The 18,464-nt window shown below is 51.5% G+C and overlaps 2 protein-coding genes across 3 annotated transcripts in view; one reads left to right on the plus strand and one right to left on the minus strand.

Moving 5' to 3' along the window:
* DNAJC17 (DnaJ heat shock protein family (Hsp40) member C17) overlaps positions 1-9,550 on the minus strand; it is a 31,593-nt gene extending 22,043 nt beyond the window's left edge. The window contains exon 1 of the mRNA XM_004609575.2: positions 9,436-9,550. Within this exon, the coding sequence (XP_004609632.2) occupies positions 9,436-9,513 (78 nt within the window). The 5' untranslated portion in view covers positions 9,514-9,550. The remainder of the gene's footprint in view (positions 1-9,435) is intronic.
* Positions 9,551-9,804: 254 nt separating this feature from the next.
* ZFYVE19 (zinc finger FYVE-type containing 19) lies at positions 9,805-18,247 on the plus strand. Of its 2 annotated transcripts, XM_004609576.2 has the most exons (11): positions 9,805-9,939; positions 12,611-12,732; positions 12,879-12,929; positions 13,259-13,377; positions 13,615-13,760; positions 14,099-14,207; positions 16,602-16,787; positions 17,097-17,170; positions 17,416-17,514; positions 17,629-17,768; positions 17,852-18,247. In XM_004609576.2, the coding sequence occupies exons 1-11, from the start codon at positions 9,886-9,888 to the stop codon at positions 17,928-17,930; spliced, it is 1,179 nt and encodes a 392-aa protein (XP_004609633.2). In that variant the 5' UTR covers positions 9,805-9,885; the 3' UTR covers positions 17,931-18,247. The 2 variants fall into 2 exon arrangements, with proteins under 2 accessions (XP_004609633.2, XP_054987913.1); XM_055131938.1 differs by lacking the exon at positions 12,611-12,732 and having other exon boundaries at positions 9,848-9,939.
* The last annotated feature ends 217 nt before the right edge of the window (positions 18,248-18,464 follow it).

An 18,464-nucleotide genomic window follows, 5' to 3' on the forward strand; every position in this document is an offset into this window, starting at 1 on the left:
ACAGTGATCGTTTGCCCATCCCTCCACCAGTGTCACTGGGGCATCTTGAGCAAGTTTGTAACCTCTCTGGTCTCTTTGTGTCTCTAAAATGACCACAAAGATCTCTTCTTATAACTCTGCTGCATTATATTCATTCTTCCTTCTCTCTCTCTCTCTCTCTTTTTCTCTCTCTCTCTCTCTCCACACACATATACACACACACACACACACACACAAACACACACACACACACAGTGCCAGACACCAGACACTAAGGCCGCACACATGCAAGGCCACTGATAAGCTACAGACCTAACCCCCAACGGTCCTTTTCTTTTCTTCCTGGGCCACACCTGGCAATGCACAGGTGTTCATCCTGGCTCATGCACTCATGAATTAGTCCTGGCGGTGCTCGGGGGACCATATGGGATGCTGGGAATTGAACCCAAGTCGGACTTGTGCAAGGCAAATGCCCTACCCGCAACCAATCTTTTCATCTTCCTGGAGGCCACCAGAGCTACAGTCAGCAGTGGAGACCATCTGGTGCCAGAGATTAAACCCACAACCTGCGCCTGCCGGGATAACCTCCAGCCCTCTGAGCTATGGCCCCAGCCCCTGCAATATATTCTCTGTTGAGGGAGTGTTTGGGCCACACCCAGAAATGCTAAGGGTCACTCCTGGTAGTGCTCAAAGACCCTATGTAGTGGAGGGGACTGAACCAGGATCTGCTACATCCAAGGCAAGCACCTTACCCAGTGGACTCTCTCTGACCCTTCCTGAGAGGTATTCCCCTCCTCCCCAAAAGATCCCGAAACAACTTCTCAGGGAAGTCTTCCTTAATCCTGCCAGTCATATGAGTCATGTCTTCCTCTTTAGCCTCACAGCATTTCCTTATATACTTTTATCGGCCTCTTTGACTCTTCTTTAGAGCTCACTGTATACTAAGCTGTGTGAGCTGCCAGAAAGCTGTAGTGAGGGCAGCAGAGACAAGGCTCTTGCCATGGCCGACCCGGGTTCAATCCCCAGCACCACATATGGTCCCCCAAGCCCACCAGGAGTATCTTTTTTTTTTTTTTTTTTGGTTTTTGGGTCACACCTGGTGATGCACAGGGGTTACTCCTGGCTCTGCACTCAGGAATTACTCCTGGCGGTGCTCAGGGGACCATATGGGATGCTGGGATTTGAACCCGGGTCGGCCATATGCAAGGCAAACGCGCTACACGCTGTGCTATCACTCCAGCCCCGCACCCAGAGTATCTTAATCGCTGAGGACAGAGCCAGGAGTAAGCCCTGAGCACAGCCCGGTGTGGCAAAAAGAAGGAGAGAAGGAAGGAAGGAAGGAAGGAAGGAAGGAAGGAAGGAAGGAAGGAAGGAAGGAAGGAAGGAAGGAAGGAAGGAAGGAAGGAAGGAAGGAAGGGAGGAAGCTGTGGTTAAGTCTTATTCAGCCTCAGCTCTCAAATCTGGGTCAAGAGAGAGAGTTGGATTGCAAACTTTACATGTGGCAGGCTCAGGTTTGATTCCCGGCATCATCCCCTGACACCTCCAGGAGCACCATAAAGTGTGATCCAAAGACAAAAAAGAATTAAAAGATCTGCCACGTCCACCCAGCACCTGGCCCTTGATGACACACTCAACTGATCTGTAGATTTAAACCGAGTGGTGAACTCTGGCGATCCTCCACCTTGTTCTCTCTGACTGCCCACCTCTCCTTCCTACCCTGCCAACTGTGAGATCAAGGGCCAAGTGTGAGGTGAATGAGCACTTGTCAGTGAAGGAGGGAATGAGTGAGAAGAGGCAAGGGGTTGATTTTAGCACCAACTGGCCTGATGCTCTAGCCTACAAACTGCCACCAACTCATCAACCAACCAGCCCCCGCACCTACCCCTCCAGGATGTGTACAGAACTGGAGTCCCAAGTTGATTTATTCCTGTTTATTTTGAGGCCATACTCAGTGGTGCTCAGGACTTACTCCTCGCTCTGTGCTCAGGGATCATTCCTGAAGAGCAGGAAGATTGGGTGGTGGTGGGGGCATAGAGAGTACCAGGGATTGAACTATCATCCCGGCCCCTCGAGGGCCAAGTTGAGACTGATGTTCTCAAATGTGGCATTGCAGTCAAATTGACAACAGTCAAAATGACCCCTGAAATAAAGTCTTGAAATGCACCATAAAGCTCTAGGGGAAGCTCTTCCTGGGAACAACATGGGCCTCAAGGTCAAGAAAGTAACTGTCATGAGGGCCCAGAGAGATAGCAGAGCAGGTAGGGCATTTGCCTTGCACGTGGCCAAATCAGGTTCGATCCCCAGCATCCCATATGGTCTCCCTAAGCACCGTCAAGAATGGTCCCTGAATGCAGAGCTAGGAGTAACCCCTAAGCATCACTGGATGTGGACCAAAAATAACAATAAAAAGTCTGTCAAAGATGTTTGTGGTGGCAACAATGATCCCCCAATGGAAGCAGCTGATTTCAGAGCTCAAGTAATTACTCTGCACCAAATCCATGAGGGATGTGCATCTTTCATGACTGTCCCACACTCATATGGCTGTCAATTCTCTGGGCTAGACAAGAAATGATTACTATCTAGGAAAAACCTGAAAGATGATCCAAAGTTCCTGAAAGCTGATGAGGACTTCATCCTTGATATGGTTCCTGGCAAACCCGTGTATGTTGACAGCTTCCCTGAATACCTTCCTCTAGTCTTTTTTTTTTTTCTTTGTTGTGACATGAGGCCAATCAGTGCCCTGGTATAATCAAATCAGTGAACAAGATGGGGCAGGAGCAATAGTACAGTGGGTAGGGCATTTACTTTGCATGTGGCTGAACCAGGTTCAATTCCCAGCATCCCATATGGTCCCCTGAGCAACGCTAGGAGTAATTCCTGAGTGCATAAGCCAGGAATAACCCCTGTACATTGCCGGGTGTGACCCAAAAAGAAGAAAAGAAAAAAAAAAGGAGTAATTCCTGAGTGCAGAGCAAGGAGTAACCCCTGAGCATTGCTGGGTGTGACCCAAAAAGACTCAATCAATCAATCAATCAACCAGTGAGCAAAAGGCAGCTAGAGCTGGCAAGGTCACCACATCTGCCCAGAAGGCTAAATGTACCTGTCACTCTGGTCTTCTTTTTGTTGTTTTGTTGGTGTTTTCGGAGGGAGGCCACACCCAGCTGTGCTCAGGGCTCACTCCTAGCTCTGCACTCAAGGATCACTCTGGAAGGAGCTCAGGGGACCGTATGAGATACTGGGGGTCGAATCCAGGTCCACTATGTGCAAGGCAAATGCCCTACCCACTATACTACCACTCCGGCCCTTGCCACTCCAGTTTTAATCAATGGAGGAGGAACGTCTCAGAACTGTTTGCCTCGGTTGGCCATTCAAGTTTAACAGTAAAAGACTGGTTAATGACAATCATCATAAGACTTTCAGAAGAAAAGGAAAAAGTTTTGTGAATCATTTGGCTGGTTTATTTTTATTTATTTATTTATTTATTTATTTATTTATTTATTTATTTATTTATTTATTTATTGCTTCTTGGGTCACACCTGGCGATGCACAGGGGTTACTCCTGGCTCTGCACTCAGCAATTACCCCTGGCGGTGCTCAGGGGACCATATGGGATGCTGGGAATCGAACCTGGGTCGGCCACGTGCAAGGCAAAAGCCCTACCCACTGTGCTATTGCTCCAGCCCCTTGGCTGGTTTTTAAGGTGTGTGGGAGTCTTAAGTTATTAGGTCTTTTTGCTTCCTTTTGTTTTTTCACATCAGGCAGTGCTCCAGGCTTACTCCAGGCTCTATATTCTATACTCTTACTCCAGGATCATTTCTGCTGTCCAGGGATCAAACCCAGGCTGGCTGCATGCAAGGCAAGCAACTTACCTATTGTACTAGATTTCTGGCCTCTAACTTATTTTTTAAAATCAGTACTTTTAGGGACCAGAATGATAATACAGTGGGCAGAGTGCTTGCCTTGCATGCAGCTGACCTACTTTTGATCCGATCCCCAGCATCCATTAATCCTCAGCATCCATTATGGTCCTTAAGCACCACCAGGAGTGATCCCTAAGGGCAGAGCCAGAAGTAAGCCTGGAGTACCACTGAGTGTGTCCCCCCAAAAAAATAAAATAAAATTAGTACTTTGAACCTAACAATGACAACAAATCTATCAAAGGAGTTTGAAACCCATTAAAACAGAGATTAATCAGAGGGAAAGATTAAAGTCATCTCCAGGCAACCTGACTCCAAAGTCCACTTTCCAAACTGTCACTGCTGATAAGCACCATTTACAGGCATAAAGGCACGCTTATAGGAGGGGGTGGCGACTCAGCAGCGAGAACCTGTCTAGCATCCATCAAGCCTGAGTTCTATCCCGGCACAAGTAAATAAAGGCACTTTTACAATATTTAACACTGCTCAATGCTCCATCCGATGATTTTCATCCATTCTTAACATAAATTACAACAAGCAGCAATTCTTGGCTTTATTTGTTCAGATGAGTTATAAAAGTTACCTTCTACAACAAGTTACACTCTCTAGGAAATCATCTGCTTAGAAAAACATCAAGTTCTAGAGAGTTATCAACTATAGTCACTGTATTTCAAACTGACAGGCCTCAGGAACAAGAGACAGAGAAACTGAACAGACAAATTTCTGTCTCTCTCAGTTGTGTCCTGAGCGAGAGGCTCTGAAGCTGGCACACAAAAGGCATTTAAAAGCTTACGGAGGGGCTGGATCGAAGGCACAGTGGGTAGGGTGTTTGCCTTGCAAGCGGCAAACCTGGGTTCAATTCCTAGAATCCCATATGGTCCCCTGAGCACCACCAGGAGTAATTCCTGAATACAGAGCCAGGAGTAACTCCTTAGCATTGCCAGATGTGACCCAAAAAGACAAAAACCTAAAATAATCCAAAAAATCATTTAAGAGAAAAAAAAAAAGTTTGTGGAGGGGCAGAGTGATAGTATAGCAGGTAGGGCCTTGTCTTGCACACAGCTGATACAGGTTCTATCCCTGGCACTGCATTTGGTCCTGAGCCCCACCAGGAGTAATTTCTGAGCACAGAGTGGGAGAAAGTAAGCCCTGAGCACCACCAGCTCCCCCTCTCTAGTGGAATCCAATGGGTTTGTTGTGGTAAATGCTTCTCTGCTCCTCTGTCTGTCTGTTTGTTTGCTTTTGGGTCACACCCAGCTATGCTCAGGGGTTACTCCTGACTCTGCACTAAGGAATTACTCCTGGCGGTTTGGGGGACATATGAGATGCCAGAGATCAAACCCAGGTTGGTTGTGTGCGAGGCAAACATCCTAGCTGGTGTACTATCACTCCGGTCCATTCTCTGCTCCTCTGAAAACACTTAAGGAGAAAGGGAAAGGAAACCACAAGGTAGCAGGGAAGATTGTAAAATCTGGCTGAACAAAGAGCCAGCCTGTGCCTGATCCGGACAAAGTCCGCCTCAAGAGTCAGGGCTGGAGGGGCTGGAGCGATAGCACAGCTGGTAGGGTGTTTGCCTTGCACCCGGCCAACCCGGGTTCAATCCCCGGTATCCCATATGGCCCCCCAAGCACCGCCAGGAGTAATTCCTGAGTGCAAAGCCAGGAGTAACCACTGAGCATTGCTGGGTGTGACCCAAAAAGAAAAAAATTAAAATTAAAAAAAAAAAATAAGAGTCAGGGCTGGATCTGAGAGCGGAAACTGGCAATATCCTTAGTACCCAGGGGGAATCTGAGCTGAAAGGCACCTTTCTGAAAGGCAATTTTGCTTTGTGGGTTTTGTGGCAATTTTGCTTTGTGGGTTTTTTCTTTAAAGGTGAGAAGGTGCTAGGGAATCAAGAGCAGAGGCACATGCTCACACTGACGCCTTAAAGATCCTCTCTGCTGGGGCTGCAGCGATAGCACAGCGGGTAGGGCATTTGCCTTGCATGCTGCCAACCTGAGTTCGATTCCCAGCATCCCATATGGCCCCTCGAGCACAGCCAGGAGTAATTCCTGAGTGCAGAGCCAGGAGTAACCCCTGTGCATCACCGGGTGTGACCCAAAAATAAAAAAATAAAAAAAGATTCGCTCTGCTGCTGCGTGCGTGAGGCCCAAGGTGGGGGCCCAAATGAGGCCCAAGAACACGCATAAGCGAAAGTCAGAGGCTGCTGTAAGGGACCACTGTTGTTGACGTAATCTTTTTTTGGCAGGGAGGGGATGAGACTGGGGGACTTGGGGTCTTACTCAGTAGTACTAGAGGACTATTACTAGCTCAACACCAGGGAATTGGGCATCATAGGGTACCAGTACTTAAACAAAGATGTGCTTAGTCCACTGAGCTCTCCAGGCCCAGTAAAGTGATCTTTTCTGGAGGCAAGGGATTGGATCACACCCCATGATGCTCAGGGGTTATTTCTGTCTCTGCACCTAGGAATTACTCCTGGTGGTGCTCAGGGGACCATATGGGATGCGGGACATCAAACCTGGGTGGGCTGCATGCTAAGCAAATACCCTACCCACTGTACTGTCACTCTGGGCCCCCAGGAAAGTAGTCCTGAGCCTTCTTCAGAATCCCTTGCAATTTGGGAGTATTTTATTTCATATTGCTAGGCCTTGGAGCCCTGCCTGGAGAATATGGACATGTACACGGACACATACACGTCACTATTTCACTTTCTAGCCGGGGACTGAAATCCCAAGCCCCGACTCTCTCCCCAGGACTACTTCCACAACCAACCCAGATCCTCCATCAAACCTTTCCTACAAGTAAATGACAATTTGCCCCACCCTGCCTCCTCTAAGGCTGGAGAACAAAACTGTCTACCGTCAGAACTGCTGACTCTCTAAATTCCCAAGAATAGTATTTAGCCCACTTCTGGGCCTGCCAAGTTGGTTATGATCAGAGAGGAGCATCAGTAGAAGAGGTGGCAGAATGGGGAGTTGGCCTTGCTAGTAATTCTAGCAGGGATGGGCAAACTTTCCCTATAAAGGCCAAAATACAGCTATATTTACAAGCGCCAGGGTCTGGAAACAACCCAAGTACCCAGTGACAGATGAGTGGACAAAGAAGCTGTTGGGGTTCAGAGAAACAGCATAGAATCACGGCACTTGCCTGGCATGTGGCAGACCCCAGCTTGGTCCCCAGGACCACACAGTCCCCCAAGCACTACGAGGTTCCAAAACTCAAGGAGACAAAAACCAAAAATCCCAAGAAGCTGATGGGAGGTGAGTCAGGGAAAGACCATTCAACTGGCTGAGTGCATACTTTTGGAGGCAGGGAGTAGGTCCCCATCAGTTCTCAGGAAGTCCAGGGGCTCCACTGGCTATTCTCAGTCAGCTGGGCCAGTGGTTCAATGCATGGGTCCGAGAATACTATACTGTTTGGCTGCAGTGCCTGGGGATTATCTGGGACACTAAGACTGCACCACATAGTGCTTAGGGAGCCATGTGGTGCCAGGGATCGAACCTGGCACAGGTCACTGTACTATCTCCCAGTCCTATGAGTGCATTTGACATTGTCACCCCTAAACACTACTGAGAATGACCCTTGACCCCCAAGCAAAGAGCCAAGAGTAACCTCCAAGCACCATCAGGTATAGTCCAAAAAAACAAAAAACAAAAAAGACCACAATGGGAACAAATACTGATGCATGCCTTGCATACAACTTAACTCCTGTACAAAATCCCCAGCCTCTACAAACAATTTTTTGGGTTGCTTTGATTTTGCTTTGGGACTATACCTGGCAGTGTTGAGGGGGACTATATGGGGCAGGAGAACAAAATTGAGACTCCATCCCTTTGAACTATCTCTCTGGCCCCTAAAAAATGTTCTAGGGGACCATGTGTGGTCTTTGTCACACAATGTTTTGGTTACAATATATGTCACATAAAACTTATTGCTTTCACTGCTTTTTGTAACAACAATTGTGCAGTGCTCAGGGGTCAAACTCAATGAGCTGGAGGTCATGATACACAGGTTGAGCTCAGGGCCTCACACATGCAAGGCACATGTTCTACTACCCTAGTCTCACATTTTAACCATTTTCTGTGGCATGAAGTACACCTATCTTATTGAACAACCATCACTGCCATCAGTTGCCAGAGCTTTTTTTTTTTTTCCCCATATTTTCCCACTGGAACTCTATACCAAATAAAAATGAACTCCCAATACGTCCTTTCTAACACAGTACCCTCCAACCCCTGGAAACCACCATTCTACTTTCTGGTGTTTTTTATTTTATTTTTTTGTGGGGGACCACACCCAGCATGCTCAGGCTGAGCTCAGGGATGACGCCTGGTGAGGCTTGGGAGACCATATTGGGTGTCAGTGATCAAAACCAGATCAGCCTCATGCAAGGCAAGTGCCCTGTCCAATGTACTAAGTCTCTGGCTCCGCCATTCTACTTTCTGCCCCTGTGAATCTGGCTCCTCCAGGTACAGCTAGAATGATTCTTACAACGCAGACCTTCTGTGACTGGCTTATTTCATGTAGCATCATGTTTTCAAAGTTTATCATGGGGCTGGAGCAATAGTACAGTGGATAGGGTGTTTGCCTTGCACGTGGCTGACTCAGGTAGATCCCCAGCATCCCATATGGTGCCCTGAGCCCTGCCAGGAGTGATTCATGAGTGCAGAGCCAGGAGTAACCCCTGAGCATCGCCGGGTATGACCCCCCCCAAAAAAAAAATAATAATGCTCTCTTTAAGGCTGAGTACTATATGCCTAAACCACACTTTTTGTATCCATTCATCTCTCAGGAGCCACCTGGTGCTTCATCCTTTGGCTACTTCAAATAGTGCTGTTTTGCTCTGTTGGGAGGGGCGGGGGGAAGCTGCTCAGGGCTTGCTCCTAAGTCTGTGCGCAGGGAGCGCTCCTTTGTGGGTGTGGGGCACTGAACAGGGTCTCCTGCATGCAAAGCATGAGCTCAGTTCACTGAGCTGGAGTTGTGTGGCACCTTTCAGATCCTCCTGATTCTGGCTCCTGGGCATATGCTGAGCGGGGAACACCTCAACAGCCGCTATTGAAAAGTGTTCAGGAGCTACTGTGGAAAAGATATTAGTGATGGCTAAGCCATGCTTTTGCATAGCCGAGCAGGACGTGAAGCGGAGTGAAGGAGACTTGAGACCTCTCCTTTCCTTTCAACCGCATGGTAAAATGAGACTAAGCCAGCCTGCGGGAGAAACTGAAACCCTCCGGCCGGCGTGGGGACAGCAGGGACGCAGAGGCCCGGGGTGCGCAGGCGCGGGGAGGAGGCCCGGGGTCCCGCCCGAGCTCAACCCCGCAGCCTCTGCCAGTCTCGGGCCGCGAGTCTCGCTCTAGTGCCCCACACCCTAGAGACCCCCCGGAACTGTCCGGGAAAGGTCCTGTTGGACCACCCCGCCATCCCAGAGCAGGGCCTGAGCGAACCCGGAAAGCGAGTACCAGTTAGCTAGGGGAGAGGTGCCCGGAAACAAAAAGGCACCAGACCCCTCGGGATCAGCCCTCCCAGTCACTGTGCTCACCTCTTTGTCCGCCGCCTTCTCCTCGATGCCTAGCAGCGCGTACAAGTCCATCTGTAAAAGCTCCTTGGTCACCGCCATGGTGCTCAGTGTGACAGATTCGTACTACAACTCCCAGGAGTCTCAGCGCGCGGGGCTTGTCGGGCCCGGAAAACTCCGTGGCGCTTTGCCCCCTGGGAATTGTGTTCTGCGTCAGACTCGAGCTTCGAGGAAGGAAGCGCCAGATCGTGAGGAAAAAACTACAACTCCCGGCATCCCTCGCTCCCGGCATCGCCCGCTCTCTAGCTAGGGCGGCGAGTCGGGATTCCCTTACAGGCGGCCGTAGGTGGTCGCGATCGGTGGGCGTGGGGGTGGGTGACAGGGGTGGGCCGAGTGAAGGTTCTTGGGGCTCGCAAGCTGGTGGGCTTGATCTCGGCTCTGTGTGGGTCGTGCAGCGCGGCGCGGGGAGCCGGGATGGAGAGTCGGTGCTACGGCTGCGCTGTCAAGTTCACCATCTTCAAAAAGGAGGCGAGTCTTCTCTCCTTAGGGGATAGAGGGCCAGAGAAGATGCGGAGCAGAAAGAAAAGCTCGGGATTTAAAATCCGAAGACGTGGAGGTTTATCCCCTCTTTTAGTGATGTGGTTTATAAAGTCACTAGGGCTCAGTTTCCATTTCTGAGCTGCCACACCCTCACTTTGGGAATTGGGGTGTTGGGACCGGAGCCGCAAGAGAGAGAGACGGGATAGTCGAGAAGACTCTTGCAAGAGAAAAAGTTTATTCAGACCAACATGCTGGGGCTGCACCTCAGGTGGATGCAGCAGCTTGCGTTAGTTAGGGCAGCCTTTTTATGGCATCTGAGTCCTCAGGGCCAGTCACGTAGTCTCGTCCGGAGCCACTATCTCCGATTCCGCGTGTCCGGAACCACTATCTGCGCTCAGGGCCAGTCACGTAACTGTGTCCGGAGTCACTGTCTGCGGAGCCGTGGGACCAGAGTCACTATCTAGGCTCTGCGTTCTCAGTAACTCCTTCCGTGAGCGGGTCAGATGTTCCCTTATCTTTTAGGCTCGTACGTGATCATCAGCCGACTGGCATACAGATGGCAGGATGTATGTGACAGGACTTCGGTACAGTGCATTGTTATGTACAGCTCAAGGGCGTAAGCATGGTTACAGAAGCAGAACAAAGCGAGGTTACAAAAGTCAAAAGTGGGCAGCTAACCATTCAACCCAATATAGTTTCTTTCAACTCAACAGGGGTGAAAGTCCAGGAAGGTGCTGGAGTTGCAAATTCCTTGAAAATTGTAAAGTGCGCTTCTGTAGTTCTTGGATTGCAAGGCTTTTCCGTCAGCCAAGTGCAGGATTGGACTATTTACCTTTGTCCAGCCCCACTCCCACGCCTCCCATCCCTCCCCCCACATGCTGTCAGGCTCTAGTCACTACCCTATGACCACGCTCCATCATCCTAGTGCTCAGTTTCTCTGCTCTGATCTTGGCCGTCACGCAGTCGGCCCTTCCAGGCCTTTCTAGTTAGATTATATTGTCCTTCCTCCTGCTCCCAGGGCATCGTGGCAAAGTGCCTCTTCCTCAGCATAGACCCCACGCCAGAGGGTCCGATAGTAAACTGCAGGCTTCCTCTGTCTGAATTGTGAACAGGAATTGGGAACCAGATAGGATGAATAAATGGCACTACGTGAAGAAGAAAGAATCTAGAAACTTGGATTTTGGAGGTGGATGCTGAAGAGATACCTTAGTGGGCTGGAGTACAGACTGAATTCAAGAGGCCTAAGTTTGATCCCTGATATCCCATGGTCTCTGGAACAATCCCAAACTCTTCTGGGTATGGCCCCAGAACAGAAACAAACGGAAATTTGGACTTGGAAGTTAGAGCAATGAGGGTTTAGACTTGAGCTCTGTGGTCATACCCACTGGGGGACCCTGGTTTGGGGTAGGTTATATAATTTCTCTAGCCCCCTGTTAGATTAAAAATAGTGGTGGTTAAGTAATGTGTGCACATTGTAAGGATTAAATCAGGTGATCACTGTTAAGTGTTGAGTTAGCGCCTGGCACACAGTAAGTGCCTCATCAATGGAGCCTATTGTTTTCATCCCACCCAGAGCTCTCTCCTTCATTCCCTCCCCTCTCCCCCTTCTCTTCTAGAGCAGAGAAAGGATGGACCTTGCACACTCTGTAGCACTGTCACTGTCTTCCCATTGCTCATCGATTTGCTCGAGTGGACACCAGTAATAGCTCCATTGTGAGACTTGTTACTGTTTTTGGCATATCGAATACACCACTGATAGCTTCCCAGGCTCTGCCGTGCAGGCAGGATACTCTCGGTTCGGTAGCTTGCCAAGCTCTCCGAGAGGACTGGAGGAATCGAACCTGGGTTGGCTGCATGCAAGGCAAATGCCCTACCCGCCGTGCTATTGCTGCACACTCTATTTTATTTGGGGGCCACACCCAGCGCATCTAGGGCATCCACATAAACCATTTCTCCAGTCTTCTGCACTCTTTTATTCTCCTTTGCTGGAGTCCTTGACCCAAAACATGGAAATTGGCCTCTCTTCCTCCCTGTGTGGGACTACTGGATAACTAAGTACAGGATAAAGGGCCAAAGCAATAGTACAATGGATAGGGCATTGGCCTTGCATGTGGCTCACCCCGGTTTAATCCCCAGCCACCTGAGCACCGCCAGGGGTAACTGCTGAGTGCAGACCCAGGAGAAACCCCTGAGCATTGCCAGATGTGACCCAAAAAAGCAAAAACAAAAAACAAACATAAGTACAGGGTAGAAGGCTTGGAAGTTCTTTTTTGAGGGGTGCCATGCCAGAGGGTGCTTCTAGTCCTGTGCTTAGTAGTAGCTCCTGGTGGTGCTTGGGGGTGTCATATACAGTTCTGGGAGTTGGGGATCGAATCTTATTCCTCCTGAATGAAAAACATGTTTGTTCTGTTGAGCCATCACTCTGGCCTCAAAGCTTGGAAATTTTGTATGAAGCTTTATTTGATTTGAATAAGAGAAGACAGACGGAGGCACTCTACCCACCGCCCCCATCTCTCTCCAGGCCTTAAGGCTCTTCTCTCTCTCTTTGCTGCAGCTGTTCACAGCTACGGTGCCTTCTCTCTGTGTGTATTTGTCGAGTTCCAGGAAGGACCCTGCAGGGGTGGGTGCGAGGTGGATCCCTCCTTCATGTTTCTTGTAGTACGGCTGTAAGAATTGTGGCCGGGCCTTCTGTTCTGGCTGCCTTCACTTCAGCGCTGTGGTGCCCCGGGCTGGCAATACCCAACAGAAAGTCTGCAAGGAGTGCCATGAGGTCCTAACCAGGTGAGGGCTCAGCCGAGCATGGCATTCGGCAGCTGACCAGCCTTGAGGCCTTGTGCTCTGAGACTCCGGGTCAGCTGGGGGTGGGAGAGGGGACGGAGTGCACTGGCCCATGGCGGTAGTTCTGACACTAGACTTCTCATCTATAGAGGATCTTCTCCCAACACCTCCAAATGGTCACCTCCTCAGAACTATAAGAAGTAAGTGCTGAAGAAACAGAATGGTGGTGGGCGGGGAACCAGGGAGCACAGAGCAGGATTCTCCTCAGACTCTTCCCCAGGAACCCCAAGGCCTGAGCTCCTAACTGCCCTCATGGGTTCAGAAGTTGCTCATCAGCTTTCCCCAGGAAAGGCTTTGAATCTACCGTGCTCCTTTCGCTGGCCCCTCTGGCTGGCCAGCTGGGCTGGGAAGCAGGGCCACAGAAGCTTGTCCCTCAGAAGTCTCCAGGGATGCCCAAAGGGGATGCAGTGAAGAACAGTGAATGGCTCCTCTTTTCTGCTGTTTCAAAGCCTCTATCTCCTCTTGCCAGGCGCATGGCAGCCTTGGAAGCCAAGCAGAAGCCCAGCGCACCCCAAAACAAGGGCCTAAGCCACCCCGACCAGCTTATTGCTGAGCGCCTTGCGCGGCTCCGCCAGGAGAACAAGCCCAGTGAGTTGGGGCAGGCAGGGTGGTGGCCTAAGCCAGCGTTTCCCGCTGGTGAAAATTGCGTTAAGTGGGGGACCATGGCACAAGACTGCGGGGGCAACCCATAAGATGGAAGCAAGGTCTGCAGGGGACCAGGGTCGGGAAGAGGGTGAGAAGCACTGGGGCTGATAGCCTCCTGGCCTCTGGGGTGGGGTCTGCAGGACCTTACAAGTTCCCCCCGCCCGCCCCTATCAATCACAGAGTCAGTGCCCTCATCAGCAGAGATAGAGGCCAGGTTGGCCGCGCTGCGAGATGAACCCCAGCGTCCCATCCCTTCCACCCAGGAGATGGAGGCGCGGCTCGCTGCCCTGCAGGGCAGACCTCCACCTGCACAGGCCTCCCAGCCGGTGAGTGCGGTAGCTCCGGAGGGCTCAAGGGCCAAAGACCCAGCAGAAATCCTGGGAGGGCATGAGGGCCAACAGCCAGCAGAAGTCCCAGAACTTATGTGCCTTGCAGGAGTCAGCAGGGCCTTCCACGCCCACCTCCTGATCCTCGGGCTGTTGCCAGGCAGGGAGCCAGGGCCAAGCAGGATTGGGTGGGGAGGAAAGAGTGGCCCCACAGTGCTCCTGGGGATGGCCAGACCTGCTCGATTACATGCGCCCTAGATTAGGCCCCTGTGTCTGTGCTGAGAATGCCTTCGAGCCACCTTGCACTGCTGCCCACTGGCCTTGTCTCCTCTGAACAGGCCCATCAGCCACCGGACACCAGAACCCAGACCCAGCAAGCACAGGATCTGCTGACTCAGCTGGGAGCTGAGGTGGCCATTGACCAGAGCTGGGAGCCAGGAGGCCCAGGTAATCCCTTACGGGACTGTCCCAGGGCCGTGGCCCTCCTCTTTCCCCATGAGGGAGAGGCTCTGCCTCCCGCCCTGTGGGAGGTAACTATCAATAAGGGAAAAAAAATCATTCTGAGTGTTCTCATTTACTATGTTTACTTCTCCACGGGAGCCAATATGACATAGTGGTAAGTGTGAACCCCAAGTTGCACAGCTCACTTAACTAGCTCTGTGACTCTGGGCAAGAGACTTGACCTTTCTAAGTTATGCTGCTTTCCATTGTGAGATGATGGTAAAACCCTCCCAATGGGACCAGAACAATAGTACAGCAGGTAGGGTATTTGCCTGGCATGCGACCGACCTAGGTTTGATCCCCAGCATCCCATATGGTCCCCGAGCTCACCAGAATTGACCCCTCAGTGCAGAGCTAGAAGTAAGTCCTGAGCACTGCCGGGTATGGCCCCAAAACAAAGTAAAAATAACAATAATAGTCACTTTATCACTGTCATCCCATTGCTCATCGATTTGTTCGAGCAGGCACCAGTAACGGCTCTCATTGAGAGACTTATTGTTACTATTTTTGGCATGTCCAATACGCACAGGTAGCTTGCCAGGCTCTGCCGTGCGGGCTCCATACTCTCTGTAGCTTGCTGGGCTCTCCGAGAGGGGCGGAGGAATCGAACATGGGTTGGCCACGGTGAAAGGCGAAAGCCCAACCGCTGTGCTATTGCTCCAGCCCAACAACAACAACAACAAAACAACAACAATAATAATAAATGATATTATTATCATATATTGATAGGCAAACTACGAGGTAAATGAGATGGTATAGTGATATGCAAATAATGATAGGCAAACTACGAAGTAAATGAGATGGTATAGTGAGCTGCATGTATCGGTCCTACACAGCTCACAGGAAGTGCTCAGAAAATGTTCTCTGTTACAAAGACAAGAAGGCAATTTACATTTAATTTAATTGGGGGTGGGGTGGGGTTTGGTTTGGGATCATGGAAATTGGTGGTTCTCTTGACTCTGTTTTCAGGAATCACTCCTAGCCATGGTTGGGGGATCATAGATAGTGCTGGGGATTAAACCAGTGTTGCTCACTTGCAAAGCAAGTACCTTAACCCTTTAATTAGAATCTTAAGAAATTGATTCTTTGGGGGCTGGAGAGATAGCACAGCGGGTAGGGCGTTTGCCTTGCATGAGGCCGACCTGGGTTTGATTCCCAGCATCCCATATGGTCCCCCAAGCACCACTAGGAGTAATTCCTGAGTGCAAAGCCAGGAGTAACCCCTGAGCATCGCCAGGTGTGACCCGAAAAGAAAAAAAAAATTGATTCTTTGGTTCTTCTGTGGTCTTAGCCACATTTCAAGTGCTAAGGAGCCACATCTATCTCCTAGCAACTGTCTTGAACAGCCCAGACACAGACCATGGGGTGGAACATCAAGAATAGTTCTTCTGGGGCTGGAGTGACAGCACAGCAGGGAGGGCGTTTGCCTTGCACGTGGCCGACCCGGGTTCGATTCCCAGCATCCCATATGGTCCCCCGAGCACCGCCAGGAGTAATTCCTGAGTGCAGAGCCAGGCACCGCCGGGTGTAACCCAAAAAGAAAAAAGAAAAGAATAGTTCTGCTGAGTTCCAGAGCTGTGGTCCAGCCAGCAGGGTATTTGCCTTGTACCCGGCCAACCCCGGGTTCAATCCCTGGCTCCCCATAAGGGTCCCCTGAGCCCCACCAGGAGTGATCTCTGAACAAAGAGCTGTGAGTAAGCCCTGAGCATTGCCGGGTGTAGCCCAAAAACAAACAACAAAAAAAACAGTTCTGTCCCAAGACCTCAGAGAAGTGGTCCCCAAACAGGGATGAGTCATGGCCTGTTGGGGAGTGCCTGGGGACTCTTTGGTTGTCATGCATGACTCAGAGGGTCCTCTAGGGAGCAGAAGCCAGTGCCCACAGCTGCTCTCCTGGCCAGTGTCAGCAGAGCCAGTCTGCCTCGGAGACACCCTGACTCCCTGCCTATGCTTTATAAACCTGTCAGGTGCTGTTGTTGTCTGTGGTTGAGAAATGATGAGGCCAAGTAGTTCTGGAGCTTGAGGAGCAGTTAGGTGATAAGACAAGTTGAGAGTCCCTTTTTTTTTTTGGGGGGGGGCATACCTGGTGGTGCTCAGGGCTTACTCCTGGCAGGGGACCATATGGGGTGCCAGGGATGGAACCCAAGTCAGCCGCATGCAAGGCACATGCCCTCCCCGCCGTACTATCACTCAGGCCTCAGAAATGATGCTTTCACTTGCTGTAGAAGCTGCAGGAGCTGGTGCTGAACACATTGCCAATGGTCTCTAATGCACACAAGTTGGGGAACTCCTGGGGAGAGCTCTCGGGTGTCTCTACCTCCCTGACTGCATTGCTCCTTCCAGCTGCCTCTCCACAGAAGGCCCGCAGCCAGGATGGCCCCGGGAGCAGCAGCTGGTCCCTGGAGGAGGAGAAGAGCAGACTGCTGGCCGAGGCAGCCGTCGAGCTGAGGGAGGAGAAGACGAGGCAGGAGCGGACCCTGGCCCTGGCCAAGCGACTGGCTGTGCTACAGGGACGGGACCCTGAAAAAGGTAAGGGCTTAGGACAAGGCCGCTGTACCCCCGAGACCAAGCTCTGCAAAATGACTGCACTCGCAGATAGGACCGAATGAAGCACGGGGTGCCCCAGCGCCTGGGGGTCCCTGGAGTTCGGGCTGGTGCCAGGAGGATGGTGACAGGACGGTGCATAAGCAGCAGCCAGCCAGGGCAGGGGACCTGCTTTTCTTAAGGTCTCTGCTGCCAAGGTGGGGCAGGGAGAGCAGGTCTGGGCCAGGTCCCAGCGGTGAGAATGTGACTTCCTCCACGCTCCCCACCCGTCCCTGCTTCTCTCTCCCTCCTCAGTGACGCTCCAGGACTACTTCCCCGACAGTGATGACGAGGACGAGGAGACAGCCGTCCAGAGACTCCTGCGCCAGGTGGGTCCACATGACCTCAGCTTTGTCTGCATCCCCAACCCTGCCTCCACTCTGGGCTGGAGGACCAGTCACTCAGCAGCTCCTGTAATGTGGGCCCCCCCACACACACCCCTGTCCCTGACTCGCCCCTCCTCACCCCTGCACTGGGGAATTAGGAGGCACAGCCAAAGGCAGATGATTTGAGCAATCTTGGGGTGGGGCCTGGACCGGGAGCTGGGCGCTGTAGCTCTCCCTCCCATCCACAGCTCACCGAGGAAGCTGCCCTGGATGAGGCAAGTGGCTTCAATATCCCCCAGGATTCAGCTGTGCCACCCCGAGCCCCATCCTGCAGGCCACGGGCTGAGGTGAGAGAAACCCCACCCCCAGGCCTCCGTGTCTTCCCAGCCACAAACTGTTTCCTGCATCCGTGCCCCCAAACTCATGGCTACCTTCCCCCCGATTCTTCTCTGGTCCCCAAGGCCCAGGCCAAGGAGGAGGAGGAGGAGGAGGAGGAGGAGGAGGAGGAGGAAGAGCTCCCCTGGTGCTGCATCTGTAACGAGGACGCCACGCTGCGCTGTCGCGGCTGTGACGGAGACCTCTACTGTGACCGCTGCTTCCGGTGGGTGCCGTGCGGGCGCTCCAGGGGGCTGGGGGAGTCAGCAGACCTCGTGGAGTGCCTGACCCATGTCCTCTGCTCCCCAGGGAAGCCCATGATGACTTTGATCTTAAGGAGCATCAGACATCAACCTACTGCCCCCCACGTGCCAGGCGAGAGCACTGAGGACTCCCTGGAGAGCAGTTCTTTGCACTGGAGTGCCCATCTCTGACCCGGCCACAGGGACTCATGAGAGCAGGGCAGGCCGGACTGCGCATGCCCTTTCCCCAACCTCACTGTCCCGGGACAGAAAGAGCCTCCGTTCTAGACAGCGTCCAGAGGAACTGATGGAAGGATGAAGTTGGGAACTCTCCAGCTTTGAAGTCCAAACTGGAGTGAGAAGCATGAAGGAGAAAGACTAGACTAAATCTGCAAAGCCAGGCTGAAGCATCCAGGGCTCTTCCTTGGCACTTAGTGTATACAATAAAGCACGTTGGCTCAGACCCAAGGCCTGTATGCAGCACTTACTCCCTGCCCTGCAGTTCTGCTCTTTAAACATCTCTGCTTAGCTCCTGCTATTTCTTTTCCTGCCTCTGGCAAGATCCAGCTCAAGAAAGTCATTGGCTTGAGGCCACCTATATGATTTAGGGGTGTAAATTTAGGGATGTAGGAGGGAATAGTCCCTCTGATGTCCCAAAGTCCACACCATTTTTTTCCCAT

Source organism: Sorex araneus, chromosome 3 (genome assembly GCF_027595985.1).
Source record: "Sorex araneus isolate mSorAra2 chromosome 3, mSorAra2.pri, whole genome shotgun sequence".
NCBI classification, from domain to species: Eukaryota; Metazoa; Chordata; class Mammalia; order Eulipotyphla; family Soricidae; genus Sorex; species Sorex araneus.